This window comes from Panthera tigris, chromosome X (genome assembly GCF_018350195.1).
Source record: "Panthera tigris isolate Pti1 chromosome X, P.tigris_Pti1_mat1.1, whole genome shotgun sequence".
Classification (NCBI taxonomy): Eukaryota; Metazoa; Chordata; class Mammalia; order Carnivora; family Felidae; genus Panthera; species Panthera tigris.
In genome coordinates, this window is record NC_056677.1 from 11,717,058 (window position 1) to 11,736,548 (window position 19,491).

The following is a 19,491-nucleotide window of genomic DNA, read 5'->3' on the forward strand; positions in this document are numbered from 1 at the left end:
CTTGCCAGAATAGGCGCATCTGTGACAAGGTCTGCCGGCAAAGCTCATCATTCATTTCCCGTTTCAAGTGTCGGTAAAGGTGGTACCTACCTCGTACCGGAATACGCGGGCTCTCCTTGATCATGGGAGAGTTACAGGGAAATGGAGAAAGAAGACACCCTAGGTTCTGGGTGAACTACCCAAAGATTCTACGAATCGCTACCCTCTGCCAACGGACAATATTCTCTTGTAACCCCTAACTGTTCCACACACATCGATGGGCCAATATGAAGGAAAGAGACTTGTTTTTAATTTCCCTCCCCTACCGAAAAGGGATGGGGAAAATCCACGTCTCCTCTTTCATTCCTGGCTATCTTAGATTTTCAAAATCTCTACAAACTATTGAAAAAGGCAGGCCAAAAAAATTTAAGAGCAGACTCAATAAGTCTTATTTAATAAATGCTTTATGCAAAAGATACGGGGAGTTTCTCGTAGCGCTCGGGCAAATGAGAATGACTACCTAGGCGACAAACGTTTCCCTACACTCCGCTAAAAGGCTGACGTGCGAGCATACAGCCTTGACGCACAACACACACTGCGTCCATTTCGGTGTCTTACACAAAGATCCTGGGCAGTTCCCACCCTCAAGAACGGAGATCAACATACGGGGTTTATTTACCGAGCTTAGTGTGGGCCTGCAACTTGCCACCTACAGAGTGCCAACGTATGAAAACGCACACACGAACACAGGCACATGACCTCTCTTCGTGTCGTGTCTCGTTCAATCGCGCTCTAAGAAGTGCACTCTCATTCTGAGTCATTTACGCATGTCGGCCCGGTGTCGTGTATTTAACACATGACACCATTCAGTCTTGTGTTGGCCTTTTCATTGAAAACATGGCTGTGCTTTCTGTGTTATATACCAGCAAATTAGGCCAGAAGGAGCTCGACTTTTCTCCAGGTTCAAATGGATGTCTATGCTACATGTGAGAGACCATCTTTACGTTTGAGCATCACATTTGAGATGGGCATGAAAGGCTACTGAAGTAAGGGGTTAATTCGCGACATCCCTCACAGGAGAGGAAATCCTCTGTGGCACCACGGTTTCTCAGCCTCGGCACTACTGGTATTTTGGGCCAGATAATTCTTTGCTGTGGGAGGGCTGTCCAAAAGCATTGTAGGATATTCGGCAGCATCTCGATGCCAGTGCCCCACTCCCATCCAGGGCTAAGTGCGGAAATGTCTCCAGACCCTGCCAGGTGTCCCCTAGGGGGCAAAATCACCACCCCCGCTCCCCCCTCCCCTAAACCCCCACATCCAGTTAAGAACCACGGAGCCATAGCCAAATACAAAGGAGAAAGGAAAACCAACTCCCCGAAGTACTAGTGAACACAAATTATATTTTGTACAGAACTTTAATTTTCAGAATTTCCTATTTTAAAAAAGCCCAGGGTGGCGCCTGGGTGGCTCAGTGGGTTAAGCGTCCGACTTCGGCTCAGGTCATGATCTCACAGTCTCTGAGTTCGAGCCCCACATCGGCTCTGTGCTGACAGCTCGGAGCCTAGAGCCTGCTTCAGATTCTGTCTCCCTCTCTCTCTGCCCCTCCCCTGCTAATGCTCTGTCTCTCTCAAAAATAAACATTAAAAGAAAAAAAATTAAAAAAAAAAAAAGCCCAGCCACAGGATGATACAATTTAAAGTCTCGCCATATTCTTTTAGGAATGAAGAACAGGATAAAGAGGCCTTTAAAAACGCTTCGCAAAAGTAAACACAGACCTAGGATACCGCCTTTGCCAAAAGTAAGATTTGGTGTAAGATAAATCAGAACATACCAGTGTAGATGACTGCTTTCCACTGCTTCCAACAAAAGGGGTGGGGGTGGGAGAAGCTGGCCTTCTGTAAATGAAATCAAAATTCAAATTTCTCTTAAAATAGCTTACAAGATATACAAAATTATACAAGGTATAATTACGTAGTTCACATACACAATAGTTTCCAGATGTATTCGTTTGCCTCACGTGGTAACTCTAGTGCAGGGAAAAACAGGGCTTGTTTGGATCAGGAAACAAAAGCACAATTCAACTTATTATTCCATGAGTAAAAGAGAGAATGTATTCTAGAATGGAAAGATGTCAGAGCAATTCATCAGCTGAAGGACAGTTCCTGTTTTACTAACAGACCCAGCAACACATCTAATTGCAGGGAAAAGAGCAAGCATGTGAGGGAGGGGGACGGGGTGGGGGGGGAGCACTGTTCAACGGGTAAATACTATTGTGTTCAGAAAACAAGACAAACTCAGAAAATTGTCAAAATGTCATTTTGGTCTTTATTTTTGGACACGTAGCATGTTTTCATAAATCAGTGTTATATGTGCTCATTTTTATAATATCAAAAGAAATACAATATATTTTTCATAAATTCCCCATCACTGCAAGTTCACTTTCAAATAAATGTAAGTAGCGGGGTAGAACAATATGTTACCACATATTGACCAGTGCAACACTGACAGTTACGATTAAGGTATCCAGGAAGCCTGAAAATTAAGATTAACGAGAACAAGCAAATTTACTTCCGTTTGCTAAAAACAAAGGAAATAATTCTGATTTGCAAATTACATACTTTACATGCAAGAAGTTTAAATCCCATTTCCACCTGAAACACATGGCAATCTTGAAAATATGCTAAGAAACAAAAATAGAAGAACCAACAGTAGTATGCCCTTCAAAATTGCTCAACAGGATACATAAAAGCAAAGGTTACAGTTGCGTGCTTCGCCGTGAATACTGGCACTGTTTCATATTTATATAAATCCGTTTCTGTGCATAAAAATCCCAATGAAATTTAATGGTTTAGGTCAGTCCATTTTTCTTTCACCAAAGAACCGTTAACTTCCAGGTTTTAAAAACCGCACTCCCGCGTTTGTGTTTCGGCACAAAACACAAACATATTCCCTACGTTATCGGTGGCAACCGGTTAACGGGCATGTTAAGATACTTTTTAAAAAGAAGTTTTGTGAATGTTATCATTCAAGAAAACAAGTCCCGTCAAGGATCACAATACTGCCAGAATCTATCTAGTGCACCGACGAGTGCCTCGTTCTTTTGATCTCGCAGTCCTTGATCACAAAAACTTAGTCTAAGGAGTTCAAGGAGTTCGTAAGACACACCATGTGGATAATTTGGGGTTTAAAAACCCATGGCTCTGGGCAACAACGATTACAGTGAACAACACACATCCACACAAGAGACTGTGTTCCTAACATTTTCAGACTCAATCTGCTATAAATAAAACATTCTGGGGCAAAGACTTTTGCATACTGACGATACTTCTCAGACATCAGCTAGGCCACAAGTGAAGGGACGTGGCTTGCATCGAAGGTACAGGGTAGCAGCTGACTTGGAGACTGCACACCTCGTACGTTCTGCTCGGAAGACATGAAGGCATGTACAGAGGACTAAACGATGCACGGAAGCACGTGGAGGGTTTCTCTGCACTAGCATCAACAGTGATATCGGTCCCTAGTATTTCAAAAGAAAAGGTATTTTCATAAACACAAACGAAGACGAAGGCTCTACCTAGGAGAACGCATGTGACAAGATCGAAGAAGTAATCAGCGTATGCTGACAGTTTCTTCCCGGCATTAAAAGCAGGAGCATTTTTGGCATGTTTGATATTTTACCAGCTTGTCACCTGTGACTACAGAGAAGTGAGCCATCGGAGTGATCGACAAAGAGCACATGTGCCCCTGGTCCTTAACAGCAGGAAGTGTCTGGTTCAATGTTCTACACATACTAGGTGCTTAAAACATGCTACTAACTGATGGACCATCTTACTCAAGAAACCTGCTGACGGTACGTAACACTGAGCGAAACAAATCAACGGCTACGAACAGGACTTCAATGGCTATGACGTGTGTGAACAGGACTCAAAGTAGTTCGTATCGTTGTTGTACTTCCCTAAAGAATACTTGTAAACATCTGGTGAATGTCTAATTAATGGTAGAACATTTAAAATTGGCCAAAAAATGCCCAGAAAACATTTGGCCCTTCAGCACCCAAAGCTCCCAAAATATAATGTTAAAACATCTCCGTTAAAGGGATTTCAGTAGTCTGAAAAATGTCATACCTGAGTGGCTTAAATGTTCTCTCCTAAATTTTAAGTAAGTGCAAGGAGTTTCTACACTCAGGAGTTGCATAAGTTTTTATCTTTCTTCAAAATAAAACATCGAATGGTATAGAGGTAGCATAACTTACTAAATGAACTTTAAAAAGAAAAAGAAAAAAGCAAGGTTATTTTCGATAGTCTTAACAGAACTATCACAAATGTGTAAAATGTTACAATCCAGGCTTTCTTCTACCTGGTTTTAGACATCGCATTATTCTTGCCCTCTTTTTTACTGGGAGGGTATCGAGGAGTCCAGGCCCCGTCTGGCCCTGTGGCGTCTATTGCAACGTCGATGACAGAATCTGGAGTCACCCATCGCAGGAAAACGAGGAAGAGAAAGTTGACTACAGCCAACAAAGCAAAAATGTAGCCCGTCACCGGGCCGCAGTGAGAGATGAGTCTGTCCAGTCGTCTGTCCATCGGTAACACGGCTTCTCCTGCCACGCGGTCGTACACCTGGCAGAGAGAGGCCGACAGTGAGCACCGCAACCCACGACAAACAACGACCCGCGCCGACCAGGAATGCCGTACAGATGCAAAGTGAGGTCGCTTACATTTCGTTGCTGTTGCTGTTTTAGTAATGATGTGATGAATACAATCACGGTCATTATTGTCATTTGATTCTACACTTATGGAGTACTTATTCTGGCCAGAACACTGGGCTACACTCCTGGCCTCTAGGGCATCACCACCAAACTTAACCAACTACGAGAACTCCGAAGTCCTGAGAAGCCGGAGCCGCCTTTCGGGTCACGTCTGTCGAGGCCGTATTTAATGCGGCAGTGAATTCCCGAAGCAGGGCTGGCCTTCTAAGGTTCCGGGACGCGGCTGAGATGCTCTCACCACTAGCCCCCAGCAGAGAGCTCTAATCTAGTGCGCTTCTGGGTAAGAGAGGCCCTTCCGTCCACAGCCACGTGAGGCCGTGCTGCTGAGCACAGATGGTGAGCACATACACAAACACTTTGTAGACTCCACACGGAAGGAAGGGGGAAAAGACGGGGGACATTTTAGCAGATGGCACAGGTCGGACACCGGCACCTAACGCAAAGCTGACTGCCGAGAACTGGTGGTAGGTGGCGTGCTTTGTGACACACCGCCAAGCACGGACCTCAGAAGTATTCCAAACAAAACCCCACGAAGACCCGTAAACATGTTTGTTTCGAACACAAACGAGGCCAGCATTTATGTCTCAACAGCCTCCCAGCATTCCTTGCGGTCCTTCCCACACAGCAGACCTGTGCGCCGCCTCCTTGCAAACCCAAGGAAGTTGTGACACGCGGTGCAGGTGCCACGGGGCAGCGACCTCTGGAAGGGCGCGGGCCGTTTTCGGCTGGCTCTTCCACCTTCCAAACATCTGGGACACATCTCAATCAGGATTATGCGGGCACTGCTGAATTAGGATAGTTGAGAAAGTACGCTTCCAGAGTGAACTCCAATTCAATTTCTCCATCAAGTTTCTAAACAGCACGGTTAAACTACAAAGCAGGAGTTGAACAGGATCAAAATGGCCTGTGTGGACCCGGCAGAATTAAAAAAGCAACTCCAAATTCTCTACTGCTGCTTTTTATTTGTGATCCTGTTTGCAACATCTGTCACGTGCATTTTGAGTCCTCACTCATTATGTTCTCAATCAGCCCAAAGATGCCAAACTCCTCTTCCCACGGAAAATCACATTACTTAGCAAAGGTGACGCAAGGGTTTCGGGAAGTAGCCCAAGCTAAATGTTGGCCACAGTCGGACTCAGCAAAACCATGTATTCTCTAGTAGACCCACGTGCTGTAGAATTAGAAGCAGCCTTAAGAAAACGTCTAAGAGTAGAGTTTAATATCAGTCTTGCCTTTAACTGTTGTGACTTCCTAGAAAACTTCCTCAGGCCCAATTTAATGAAGGGTCTAGATGGCATTACCACTATTTTCAGATGTCAAAGGCAAGGACTTGACTAGAAACAGCCTAGCATATACCAAAAGCAGTACACGGTTCGTGTCTTCTCATCGGAAGAGACTTCGTAAACTTAAGCAACAGAGAGGATAAACCTAGAGAAGAAATAGCAAACGTGTACACAAAACGCCAAGAATTCAGACCCAATCGTTCAAATACTCTTTGCTTAGCCCATGACATACTTTTTCAGTTCTTTCCGCAACGTTCCTCCAGGTGTAGAAAGTCTTTACGATGTTGTGAATATCTTCGGGGGCCGGCAACGCTCCTGATTTGAGTTGGGAGATCGCTTTTTCCAAACCCTCGCACAAGGACTTTACAGAAGGCTCACATAAAATGATCAGATTTTCTGGAAGTACTTCAGGAATCCCGCCAACCCTGGTACTGACGACCTTAAGAAGAGACAAAGAACACGTGACACACCATAATTCGTACCTCAGGAAAAGAAGCCAAACCAACTTGAAAAGTCGTTACAGAATGTGTCTGATTATTTTTCAGAACGCAAGTACAGAAACCCCGACAGTGCAAGGCCTCAAAGCTTTTTACCTGTAAACCGCAACTGGCTGCTTCCACAATTGCCATGCAGAACGCTTCGGTAAGGGAAGTATTAAGAAAAATATGTCCTTGAACTAAGACATTTCTAACATCCTTGTGTTCTAAGGCTCCCAAGAGACGTACTCTGATTTTTGAAATGAGAGAAGAAAGAGGGGAGTGAAAATCTTGCTAGAAAAGAAATATCATTTAGAAGCCAAGTGTGCTATCCGTACTGTACTTAGATTATTGCTGGTTCTGATGTTTTCCACCTCAAAAAAGGTTAGCATCTCCAAACTCTTACCTAAGAGTCTTTTAAAGCTCTTTGGTTCAAACCCACACGGCTAACATATTGCGAACTTTTGTCACGCCTACAAATTTCATCTTTTCCAAAATTGGTTGGCATTTAATAAAGATATTAATATGCTTTGATGAGTAAATATTAAAGTCATTTCTAAAGAGGAAAATGCCCCTTCTAAACGGACGTCTCACAGCAAACACCGTTCTAAGTTACTGAGAAAGAGAAGTACTTGAACCTGTACGTGCGGGGCAATTTACACGACTTGGGCCACGCTATAGAAATCACCACTCAGCAAGCCTTGAAAACGCGCAAACATTTCCAAAGCGGTTGGCGTGTGCATGCGTGGATGTGCGCACGCGCACACACACCTTCCAGGATACCTCCAACCACTGCCCCCTAGAGTCCAATAATATTGGGCTAACAACAACAACAAAAACAATTAAACTGTGAATCTTAAACTAAAGTTTCCCATAGTACATACATTTTAAAAAAAAGAGACCTCGCGTCACAGGTGTACATCGGGTACATGTAAGAGAAACAACCCACTTAACACACGTCACCCAAACTGAATTTAGGTAACTGGTATTTTCTCACCCAAGGCAGTATGGAATCCATCAATACCTGTCATGTAGCTGGTACCTTTCCCGTACTTCTTCCAAAATGATTCTCTTAGGTCCCTCTCCTCCAATTATGAAATTTAAATCTGGATATTTTTGACAGAGTTCAGGTATTATACCACTAAGCAAATCAGTCCCTAGAAATATAAAATAAAGGTGAATGTTGGAAAGAGTAATATTTAAACCTAAAAAAGTTCATCAGAACTGAGAATCCACTCACTTTGAAGAGTATTAGCCATGCCCTCCTTAAGTATAGAAACGAACTCTCAAACCTTTCCGGGGAAGGTGGATTCCCTGGGATCGTCCAAACTAGGACTCATCTCCTGCAAGTTGCAATTCTTAAAGACACATACATTGACACATCCTTTGTTACCCAACACACGGACTGTTTGGTTTCACTGTAACGGAACATTCTTCAAGGTACTCGCTTGTGTTTTACATATCACCTGTTATAAAACAGGTATTTGAGGTAGCTGACATCGGAGTTCGTTTTCGACAAGGCTGGACAGCTGACCGGAGATCTATCTAGGTCCTGTCCCAGCCGTTTTAGGGGCAAGCTCTTTGACCAAGGGAAAGTTTTCTGATATAGAAGAGACCAGGCGTACCTGAAGTCCAAGATCTCTTTCAGCTACCAACTTTCTCCCAGCCTGCGTTCCACTTCCCGCCCTAGGAAAGGGCCAAGTGACAAAGTAGAACTGCAGCCTCCACTTTGACAATGTGGTTTGTACAGAGGATTTTACAGCAAACACTATGGTGTTTGGGAAATTGAAAAGAGTAGTCCATCCAAACCTGCTAGAGCCGCTTCCCTTGAATGACAGTAAACGAAGGTGGCAGGACCGCTACTGCTAGGTCATTAGGGTCCGTCAGAACAAAAGGATGCATCTTGGTTCCTTTTTGTTCTTTAATCAAACACTCTACTTATAATGTGGAAATACCACCTCGGGTAATATAAAGCAACAAAATAAACCATGCTCTTCTAGTCTGAAAGCGGCTATCCAGAGTGACAGCATGTTGACACTATTTGGGAATTTAGTTAAGTAACATTTATAAATTGGACACATTCAAAAGTGAAAATAAATGTAAAATAACCCGGTTAAAGTTTATTAATTTAAGAAATGCATACACACACACACACACACACACACACACACACACACACACACAAGAATTGCACTTCTTCTCAGTCCTTCCCAGATACAGGCAGATCAATTATAAAAAAGGATGGTGGGAGAAATTATATATATGGCGTCATTTTTATTAAACAATTCAAAGTAGGACTTAAGTAAACTCCGCTATTTTCAAAATATGATTGCATTAGCAAACATAAATTCACTGCGACTTTTCTGAACTATGAAGGCTTCTCATTAAAATCTTAGCTATCCGTGTTTCCAAACAATTACCAAATCCATCCATTGGATTTCTACATAAACTAGAAGGTGGCTTAATGACTTTTACCATTTAGTGTCCTATAGTTCTTTCGTTTTCTTTCTTACCTTTCCTTCTCCCTTCTATTACAAAGGTTAAGAACCCAGCCTTCTAATGAAAAGTGCAATACACATAGCGTGCTAATTATAACTGCTGATAACAACATTTACTGAGCGGTTACTACATTAGGCAATGCCCTTGAAGGGTGCGAGGTCATGGAATCCCGACAACTACCTTATAAGGAATGGAACTGATTAATACTATCAATGATCTATATTATTATTCTAGGAATGAAAGGGTTTTCCCAAACAATAAAATATTCTCCTGCCTCTGAGAAGAGTCTAACACAATGGAACATACAAAGGGACTTGCAATTGCCATAGTCACACAAAACGGACAAAGAAAAATCATGATACAAATGGCTTCTAAAGCTCAGTCTAACATATGTTAAAGAAACTTCTGAATCTACACCTAGACTCTGGGCCAGAGGTGAGGGAACAGGAGACCTTAGTTCAAGAGCTGGACTCTTGTTTGTCATCTCTGATACTGTGTAACCTGAGTGAGTTACTTACCCTCTCTGAGACTCAGTTACGTGCAGATAACATCTACCCTACAGTTGTTGGGAGGGTCAAGTGAGGTACTGTACCATGTACAGGCTTTATCAACTCCAGAATATAAATGGAAGTTGTCATCACCACCGCAGCAAGAAGGGGGGCGTGCCTGCACACGCGCAGGAGCACTGGGAGACCCTGACTGAGCACAACAGGCTCTGGAAAAAGGGAAGAAGGCAGCCAGGGAAGCTCAGGGGTAAGAAGTGGGATTTCTCCTCTCTCACTCAATACACTGCAGTGGGCCTTTGAGAACTGGTCCAAAGGAACACCTCCTAAGGAAATTAACTAGTTGATAATTAACGGACCATAAACACAACTACTCACTTTTGGGCTAGAGATGTGGCCGTTCCTTCCGAGAATGTTACTTTTTGTACAGTGCCTGGCGTATGGAGCGGGTTCGCTAAATACTTGTTAAATGACCGAATTGAGAACAGGACAGGCCGTGCCTTCCCTCTGATGCTGGTAGTTAGCTCAGCAGGCTCGAATACCATCATTAGTGACATAAAGGTAACAGCTTTAGTTTGTACCAAGATTTCATTTTGCTCTGATCCTCGACCATGCATGCACCTCACTCATTCTCGGCTAGCTAGCTCACAGCTCTTTTAGTTATGTGACTAAAAGATAGACTAGGCGCGTTTTCTAAGTTGCAATACATCACCAGTATCCCCAGAGGGGTTTCCAAGAGGGACTGCGGGTCCATTCACATCTTCTTGATTAAAAAAGGAAGCACACCGAGAGAGCATGCCTTCACCCCAGAAAACGCAGCTCGACAGTTTCCTCACCAACCTCCACTTAAGTGGACTGCTGGACCAACCAGGGCTCCGTTCCAAATGTAAAGCATACTGAGCAAGGCCCGCGTCTGCACCGTAGGCCACTCCTGGGCACACTGGTACACTTCCGACCCCACCGCTGAGCTGCGCGCTGAGAACCAGCTGCACTGGTCCACGTACGTCTGATGCCAGCTACGCTTGGTAATGCGGGTACTTTGGGAACGCTGGGTAATTGACGTAAATGGCACATCAACTGACACAGTTAAGTTCCTATGAGGCTAAGCTGAACGGTATGAAAAATTCAATAAAGGAAAAGTTACACCAGAAAGCTCTTGTCCGATTAGGGGATATCCTAAACCACTGTGTCAAATCAAGAACAAGTCAAAAATCTCGAAGTACACGATTTCGTACACCTTTAAGTTCTCACCCCACTTAAAGGAAGCCCAAATCGGCAACTACAAATAATGACGCTTTTGGAAGGTGGCCGTGCGAGAAAGACGGCACAGCTCGAACCAGCGGACCAGTACTCTTACCCTGGAGGCCCACGTCCAACTACTTACTGGCAACTCGGTGTGTTAATAACATTCTGAGTTAAATTCAAATACTTAAGGGAGGGTATGGATTATTTTTTTTTCAATAATTCCCTACTTTTAAGTGATGATTTTGATTACTGGACAGGTTTTTCAAATACCATCCAGAAGACCACTTAGGTTCTGAATAACCAGACCGTTTCAGGCTTTTAGTAAACGAGGCTCTACAAATGCTATTGCGGTGTCCATTAAGTGCTGCAGAGGCACTAAAAAAAAAAATCCTCCTTGATAATGGCAGACACTTATCAAATACAAACTGGCCTAAGTACTTTACAGGAACCATCACTGAACCCTCACAAGATTCCTGGTGTTGCTCAAACCGTACAAATGAAAAAACTGAGACTCAGAGAGGTTAAGCAGCTTGTCCTCAAACACACAGTGGGATTCGGGGAGGATCAGGCTCCAGGCTGTCTAATCCCCCTGCCTTCACCACTTACCTGCCCACAGATTATTAACACCTTATCTACGATTAAATGAAATAAGCTATAAAACGGCAATGTTCAGAACAAGCTCACTGACTTTGAGGAAATGCATAATAGACAGGAAAGCTAGAAATTGAAATATTCCTAAAGGTCATCCCCGAATAGTACAATTACAGCTGGTTTTACTTTTCACCTCTGTGCTTTTCTTAGTTTTCAAAATATCTGCAGTGAAAAGGCATTACTTTTGCAATCAGAAAGAAAGGGCTATGTGGTGGCTCAGCCTCTCACCTCTTACCACACACACAGGGCTGTTTAACCTTAAAAAGACCTGACCTGCTCAACAACATCAGATTACTGTTTTTAAGTAACTATTAAAACATCAAAGGTGGGGGGGTGGCATTCACCACCATTTCAAAAAATCTGGGGGGATGTATCAAACAGTATTACACCTTGCTTCGCTATATTTAATCCAGAAGTGGTTATGAGCCCATAAAACAAAACAAGCCAAACAATCATTACATACAAGTATTCAACAGCTTTCTACAAGAAACAAAAGTCTGTGCAGTGCAATTGTAGCTATCATTTCATTACCTTTTCTGTAAACAAGTCTGCTGACAACAACAACAGTTATTATACTATCATGCCTTCTAAATGGGTCTGGAGTGAAGTCAGTAGGATCTACAGCATTAGGAATGACGGACACTATTTCAGGATTCAGTGCTGCTCTTAGCACAGTGTTTTCCTTACTAGTATAAGAGACACAAATTATGTGGTTTGTGTCACAAAGAGACACAGTTAGAAGCTTGTTTGTAAGCACCGAGCTGACATCAGCAAATCCAAAAAGGGAGTGGTCCGTGAAGACTGTCTGGAGCCCCATGGTCTTGGCGTGGAAGAGGGCATCATGGGCCATGGCAGAAAAAGAACTATGTGAATGTATTATCGTGACTCTCTCCCGAACAAATATGTACCTGAGCAATGGCAGACTGTGAAAGAGGGTCGTGGCCGTAGATTGGTTGTACATGACTTTCAGAGGCAAGTAATAGACTTTGAGGCCATTAGTGAGGTAACGGATGCCTTTTCGATTTCCATAAGCATGGGTGACAATTATAACTTTGTGCCCTCTTTCAATCAGACACTGAGAGAGCTGGTAAATGTGGCTTTCCACGCCTCCCATATTGGGATAGAAAAAGTCCGACACCATGCATATATTATGGGTATGGGTCCTACATGTCGACAGACTTCCAGGGCTGACACGGGAGAGCACAGCTGAGGGAAACTGGCCAGGCCCACCTCCTCCTCTACAGGCCATGCTGAGATGGTTTAGGCATTAGTCCTTAGAGCAGCTCAGTTAAGATATGTGTCGTCTAGTACCTGAAAGAGAGAGTAAAACAAGATCTCAGCTCAGAGACAAAATATATTACATTTTCCAAATCCAGATATAAACACTGTTTTATGCTAATGTAAATTTGCCAGCTTTCCCCCTAGAAATAAAACAAAAGCATATAATGAAATTACTCATCTGACATTTACTTGCTTAGCATTTACTACGTGCCATACAACAAAACTAGATTCTGCAATGTCCTTATATTTTAATTTCGCTTTAAAAAAACTCCTACACGGGGGCACCTGGGTGGCTCAGTTAGTTAAGCGTCCAACTTCGGCTTAGGTCATGATGTCATGGTTCGTGGGTTCAAGTCCCGCATCGGGCTCTGTGCTGACAGCTCGGAGCCTGGAGCCTGCTTCACATTCTGTGTCTCCCAATTTCTCTGCCCCTCCCCCACGCATGCTCTGTTCCCCCCCCCCCAAAACAAATAAACATTTTAAAAAATTAAAAAAAAAAAAAACTCCTACACATAATTTTTAAAAAGTAAGTTTCGGGGCACCCGGGTGGCATAGTCAGTGACGCATCCAACTCTAGATTTCGGCTCAGGTCATGATCTCACGGTTGGCGGGGTCGAGCCCCGTGTCGGGCTCTTGTGCTGACCATGTGGAGCCTGCTTCAGATTCTCTCCCTCCTCTCTCTCTGGCCCCCCCGCCCTCACTTGTGTTCTGGCTCTCAAAATAAACAGATAAATAAAAGTATGTTACATCACAGTATATAAAGATGTGCTATGCTAACAAACCAGTGCATTTCAATAATTAAACATATGGCTCTTTACAGAAAGTTTGCCGACCCTGCTCTAGACCTTAGCCACTGATTCCACAAACCTCATACAATTCTGCGATTCACTTTGTGGTTTATACTAAAATATACCTGGAACTAGAACTGTCTTTTTGACGGTAGCTTTTTCAATATCACCTACAGCACATGTTACAGACATCCACCTACGTTTTCCCCTTCCGTATTCAAGGCTGGTGTTAAAGGGCTCCTTTCGTTTCCTTAAACTTTCTTTCAGTTATGTAAGCCTTTCTTCCATGAGCGTCCCTCTCTCTGGTTTGGAGTCTCGAGATAAAGGCTCAGTTAGAGGTGGGTTGGATCTGGGGCCATTTTCTAAACCTTAAGTAGGAAATATTTACTTCAGGGGTCCCTTAGATCCTCATCAGCGCAAAATGCTCAGTATTCGGTACTATTACATATTCTTACTTTTAAAGCTCAAGAGTGCTGTGGAAAGCTAGTGAAAATCTCCCTCAGATTTACAATGGAGATTTCCACACCTCCAGAAACTCAGTGGTACAAGGGAAAGCCATTCCAAAGGTCTGAGTCTCTGATTTCACCTGCAAACTCAGGAAATGCAAATCAACTGCCTGTGCAAAGTCTTAATTCTTCTCGCTAACAAATTTATCTATGTTTTACGTATATTCTCAGAAATACTCAGTGTTTCTTGACCTGAATTTACTAATTAAGATTCAAGACTACCAAATTTTGGGAGTCGTCAGTTTTGTACTTTTAAGTGGTTTCAGTAACATTTTCTTACTGTGGTTCGTCACCTACACCCGAATTTCCAGTTGTATTCAATTAAAAAAGATGAGTGATTAAAAAACAAAAACAAAAAAAAGGAGTGAAGGACCAAATGAAATAATCTTAAAAGTTTTCTCATGAACCTGCTAACGTCCTGTGAGGAGTCTGCCTACTTCCATCGGGTTATCACGCCTAACATCTTTCTGGCATAGAAGCTCAACAAATGGCACAATCACACATTCTTAGATTTTAAAGCCGAAGAGAGGCTAGGAGATCTAGGAATACCTCCCTTACTCTACAAACGAGAAGCCAAACAAGTTGAGCGATTTGCCCACGGTCTCCACCCAGCCACTTAAGTGACAAATGCGAGATGGCCATAAAATCTGCAACCATTCATGGCCAACGAGTGTCTGGGCAGACAGCCGCAGAGGCTCCCGAGGAGCCTTAGGGAGACCCCGAGGGGACTTGGGTCCGGAGGACGGGGCTTCCACACCCACCCCCCTGGCAATACCCCGACTTCACTCACTGAGAGGTCACCGGGGAGCGCCAGGGCCAAAGAAGGGACGACCCCGCTCAATCAGCAGCCCCGCTGGAGTCAAGGAGGGTTCCGCCAGGCCCAAAGGGAGGAAGATGGCCAGACGGCGGGCAGGAGTCTGAGGCTGGGGGTCCGGAGTCCTTCACCCCGCCCGCCTCAATCTCGGCGGAACCGGCTTCAGCGCGGCCACCCCGGCGCACCCTCAGCTCCACTCGACTCCGGTGGCTCTCGACCCCGACTTCCGAGCTTCAAAGCCGCGTCGGCTTCGCCCCTTCCATCGCCGGCCACACTCCCACCGGTGCAGCCCAGTCCCATCCGGAAGCGGCCGAGAGTGCTGGCGCAGGGTCAGACGCGCACTTACCGGCGAGTCCCATGGCCGCCAGTGTCCGGACCTCCCGCGGCTGCAGCCAGAGTCCCACCTCGCTGTCCCGAAACACCAATCCGAGGCGTCCGCGCCCGAGCGCCGCGCCCCCGAGGCAGCCAATCGCAAAGATGCGCTGGCGTCACGTGCGGGAGCGCCGCTCAGCGCCCACCCTTCAGCGCGCGGTGGAACGTCAGTGCGCGTAAGCACATGTTTTCGCGATGTTCAGAGTAACTTGTTTTCTCTGCACAGAAAGTAGTAATCTTTGGCTTAATCTTTCATATGAAGTCTTAGTGTCGCAGATCTCTAGAAACCGGCCCTGGTCTCTTCTTACACAAGCAACCTATCAAGAGCCTTCCTCGGGGTAAAGTCAGAAATCCCAGCGTGACTCGCAGCGAGCCTTTAGGGCTGCTGGGAGTTGTAGTCTGGTGGCCTTTGGAAGCGAAGCTGAACTTAGGAAACTCACTCCCAGGATGCACTGGACTTCTAAGCCCAAATTGTGCAAAAGGTCTGGTGGGTTCGCGTCTTGGTTGCCTGGTTACAGCGTCTCTTTTCTGGAAGCCGGTTCTCAGCGACTTCGGATGGGAGGGACTTTTGGGTGAGAAGGCTACCAAAGGCTGGGGTCACGCTGGCCTTGGGTTTCTGGTTATCTGTGCCGCAGCAGAACCGTGTTTGTTCTTAACCACCCTGCTAGGGTTGCCTGATGTAGCAAATAAAAATACACAGATAAAGAGTAAAAAATACCAAACTTTATGAAAATTGGAATTTCAGGTAAATTTTATTTTTTTTATTTTCTTTTTAACATTTATTTATTATTGAGAGACGGAGAGACACAGAGCATGAGTAGGGCAGGGGCAGAGAGAGAGGGAGACACAGAATCCGAAGCAGCCCCCAGGCTCCGAGCTGTCAGCACAGAGCCGGAAGCGGGGCTCAAACTCACAAACTAGGAGATCATGACCTGAGCCGATGTCCGACGCCCAACCGACTGAGTCACCCAGGCGCCCCTCAGGTAAATTTTAAATAAGTATGTCCCACATATTGGGGACTCGACTAAAAAATTATTCGTTGTTTATCAGAAATTCAAACTTAACTGGCTATCTTGTATTTTATCTGGCAACCTTACACTCTGGAGGAAAAAAAAAATTGAGGTCTGACCTACAATATCAACTCCCACTCAAACTGGTTTTACTGGCTATGGTGGTGCTTGGCCAGGAGGCTCATGAATCGGTGGAAATGGTCTGATGGCCATCCTCCCCTGCCATTTAGTGCCTGGAGTTCCCCCAGCTCCACCATGCATACACTTTCCAGAACAGTTGCCTTCCTGAGCACTACCTCTAGCGCCCCTTTTAAGCTTGTAGAAAACCTATTCATCCTCTGAAGATTTCAGCTCCTTTCTGATGCCCTCCCCAGGCCTACAGAGGGAACTCAATCCTCCCTCTTTTGTGTTTGATAGTATTTTGGCCTTATGCTGGTCTGGTAGTTATCAGGTGATATTCAAGTTGTTTGCCTGACTGACAGCCCCCTTCCTCCTTCACCCGATCCTGGAAGGCGGGCGGTGTTTGGATCTCATACGGACTCGTTCTGAAAATGATTGCGTTTGCTTGTTAAATGTCTGCCTTCTTGGCCAGATAGTAAGCTGAGGCAAGGTTTGTTCCTAGTAATAGACAGTGACTAAGTCTTAATTGTATTAATGGATTTCTGTATCCAATACCGGTGCAGTCCCAGTACGAACACTTATACCCAATAAAATGTATTGACAATATTTTATGGAGTGTACCATATAAATATTACAGTGCAATGATATCATTCAAGGAGCATTTTGGTTGTAGGATTTGAAGTGTTACTAATGAGTTAACTTTAATGAGCTAATGCTGTTTAACTCAAGTGGGAATAGATACCCTGCACTGGGTTGATATTGAAGCATCAGAGAATAAAGACGATGATGAAAGTTCAAGGATGTTACAGCATTGCTTTGGACTCCTGTTCATTTTTGCAATAGGTTTTAAGACAAAGGGAGTGGGTAGAGAAACTGGAAAGTATCAATGAGCGTTAAGCCCATGTGTTGAGCCCCTGGTTTGCCAATGCCATAGTTCTAATCACAATGCACATTCGAAATTCTAAGATCCTGATGTCACCTATTCCTTCAAATGACTTGTGATCCTTTTCAAAACAGTGTTTCCTACCATTATCACCATTTACCGAGTTCCTACGTTCCTACCTGTAGAAGGCTTTGTGGAGAATACAAGGAACATTAAACATAGTCCCTATGTTTTAAAAATTATTTTTTATCCTTTGTAGCTTTCACACACTTTTTGCCAATAGTAACAAGCAATCCACCTTTCTTGAAAGGTTCTTTGTGTTTTAAATACTGTAGCATAGGCTGACCTTTATAAATAGCTAATAAAGGCACACTGTTGCTGAGTCTCTGTTGGAGGGGGAGAGGGTTGAGAAAACTTGCAGGCTGTTCCAATGAGCAGGTGTATGGGTTCTGGCAGTCTGAAAACATTGAAATTCATTCATCACATCCCAGTCTCTGACCTAGGCACTGAGCATTAAAGGCAAATAAATCATAATTCTGCACCTGGCTCACAATCTCATGTGGGTATGAGACTCCGTTTATAGCCAGTGTAAATTTAAGGCTATCTTCTAAAAGTCAAAAGAAAGTTGTAGCATCAGGGCTAAGCTATAAATCTGAGAATAATTCTAATTATGGTATTCTGCCTAAATGTATGGAATCAAGATATACCTTTAGAGAATTTTCTTAGAAATTACTAAAGTTAAAGTAGAATACTTACATGCAGTGTATTCTGATTACACCTAGTAAAATATGAGGGCAGTCAGTACCAGCTGTAGTATAAAATGATCTATAAATGGAGAAGGTATAAAATAAATGTGGGTATCGCCTTCCCTTGAAATCCAGCTCTTTGCAAGTTTCGGCTCAGGTCATGATCTCACGGTTTCATGAGTTTGAGCCCCGCATCGAGCTGTGCACTGACAGTGCGGAGCCTTCTTGGGATTCTCTTTCTCCCTCTCTCTCTGCCCCTCCCCTACTCACACTGTCTGCCTCTCTCTGAATAAATAAATAAACTTAAAATGCTCTGAGGGAAGTCCTATTGGAAACTTTCCTCTTGATCGCCAATGGCTATGCTGCAAAGAAGCTCAGGCAAGATACTAAATGATGAAGGGCCACCTGAAGAGAGGCCCTGGAGAGTGAAATTTCGTCTTGGGCTTCCAGCGGCAGAGGAGTTCCCATTCACTGGTCACAAAATCAATGCAATACCGCTTCTTTATTTATTTATTTATTAGAGTACTGTTTGTTAGGTACCTACTAAATGCAAGCCATTGTTTCACACTGAGGATTATGGGTGGATTAGACAAAGTCCAGCTCTTCATTGACCAAATGACCAAATCCATGAAGGTCACAATTTTCACCAAATTACTTTCCTTAAAAACCTTAAAATAGGGGTCCCTGGCTGGCTCAGTCAGTAGGGAGTGTGACTCTTGATCTCGGAGTCATGAATTTGAGCCCCACATTGGGGGTAGAGTTCACTTAAAAAAAGAAAAAAAAAAGCCTTACAATGGATGCTTTGCATCATCTCCTTTATCAAGCATCTCAGTATTTTAATCTCATCCAACTCTGACCATTATGCTGTCGAATCTGTTTCCAGTGCTAATGGGGCTCCCACCACTGCCTCCTTTAGTCACAGCTTTGTGATCTGTACTGCCATATTAATACATTCTCCAGCCTGGTGGCTTAGATAATCAGGGACAGCATGCATCACTGGCACTTGCCGTATTTGCTTTAATCTCTTGGGACTTCACACATATTTTTGTTTTGCAACAAGTTGAGAATTTTCAGCCCACATTCCAAAGCTATTACTATGATAAATGCTTCTGTGCAGTGAACAGTACATTCTAATAAGGCCTTAGGCCAGCTATCCCACCTCCACACTGAGGGCCAGCTCCAGCCCAGGTCAGACACAGCCTCAGGGATCCAAGTGCAAACCTCTTGGTCGTTACGGAGGGTTAGAAGTACAAAGGCAGATGGCAAATGCGTTGTCCTAGCCCAGAACTGTCTATGATATCTCCATCTCAATGGCAGTTAGGAAGCCAGAGCCACTAAGCAAAACATGGTTTGAGTTGGCTTTAGGGAAGATCCAGGAACCCAGTATAAGCTAAAAACTGTGCTCACCGTCTCGCTTCTTTCAGGATGATCCCTTTAATTTGTAAATTACTTTGTATTTTTCAAATTGTTTTCACTTATGGTAATTCAAGTGAAGTTAGCAACTCTGAGAGCAAGGAGAGGAGATGGTCACCCACATTTGGCAGGTGGGGAAACTGAGGCTCCATGA

General features: G+C 44.1%; 1 protein-coding gene across 3 annotated transcripts; it reads right to left on the bottom strand.

Annotated features, from left to right (window-relative positions):
- Positions 1–2,281: 2,281 nt before the first annotated feature.
- Positions 2,282–15,213, bottom strand: PIGA (phosphatidylinositol glycan anchor biosynthesis class A). Of its 3 annotated transcripts, none has more exons than XM_042974683.1 (6): positions 15,140–15,213; positions 11,936–12,715; positions 7,531–7,663; positions 6,624–6,756; positions 6,263–6,469; positions 2,282–4,598 (listed from the first exon to the last, which is right to left on the bottom strand). In XM_042974683.1, the coding sequence occupies exons 2-6, from the start codon at positions 12,651–12,653 to the stop codon at positions 4,332–4,334; spliced, it is 1,458 nt and encodes a 485-aa protein (XP_042830617.1). In that variant the 5' UTR covers positions 12,654–12,715; positions 15,140–15,213; the 3' UTR covers positions 2,282–4,331. The 3 variants fall into 3 exon arrangements, with proteins under 3 accessions (XP_042830617.1, XP_042830618.1, XP_007090127.2); XM_042974684.1 differs by having other exon boundaries at positions 12,635–12,715; positions 14,770–15,145; XM_007090065.3 differs by having other exon boundaries at positions 14,770–15,145.
- Positions 15,214–19,491: the final 4,278 nt, after the last annotated feature.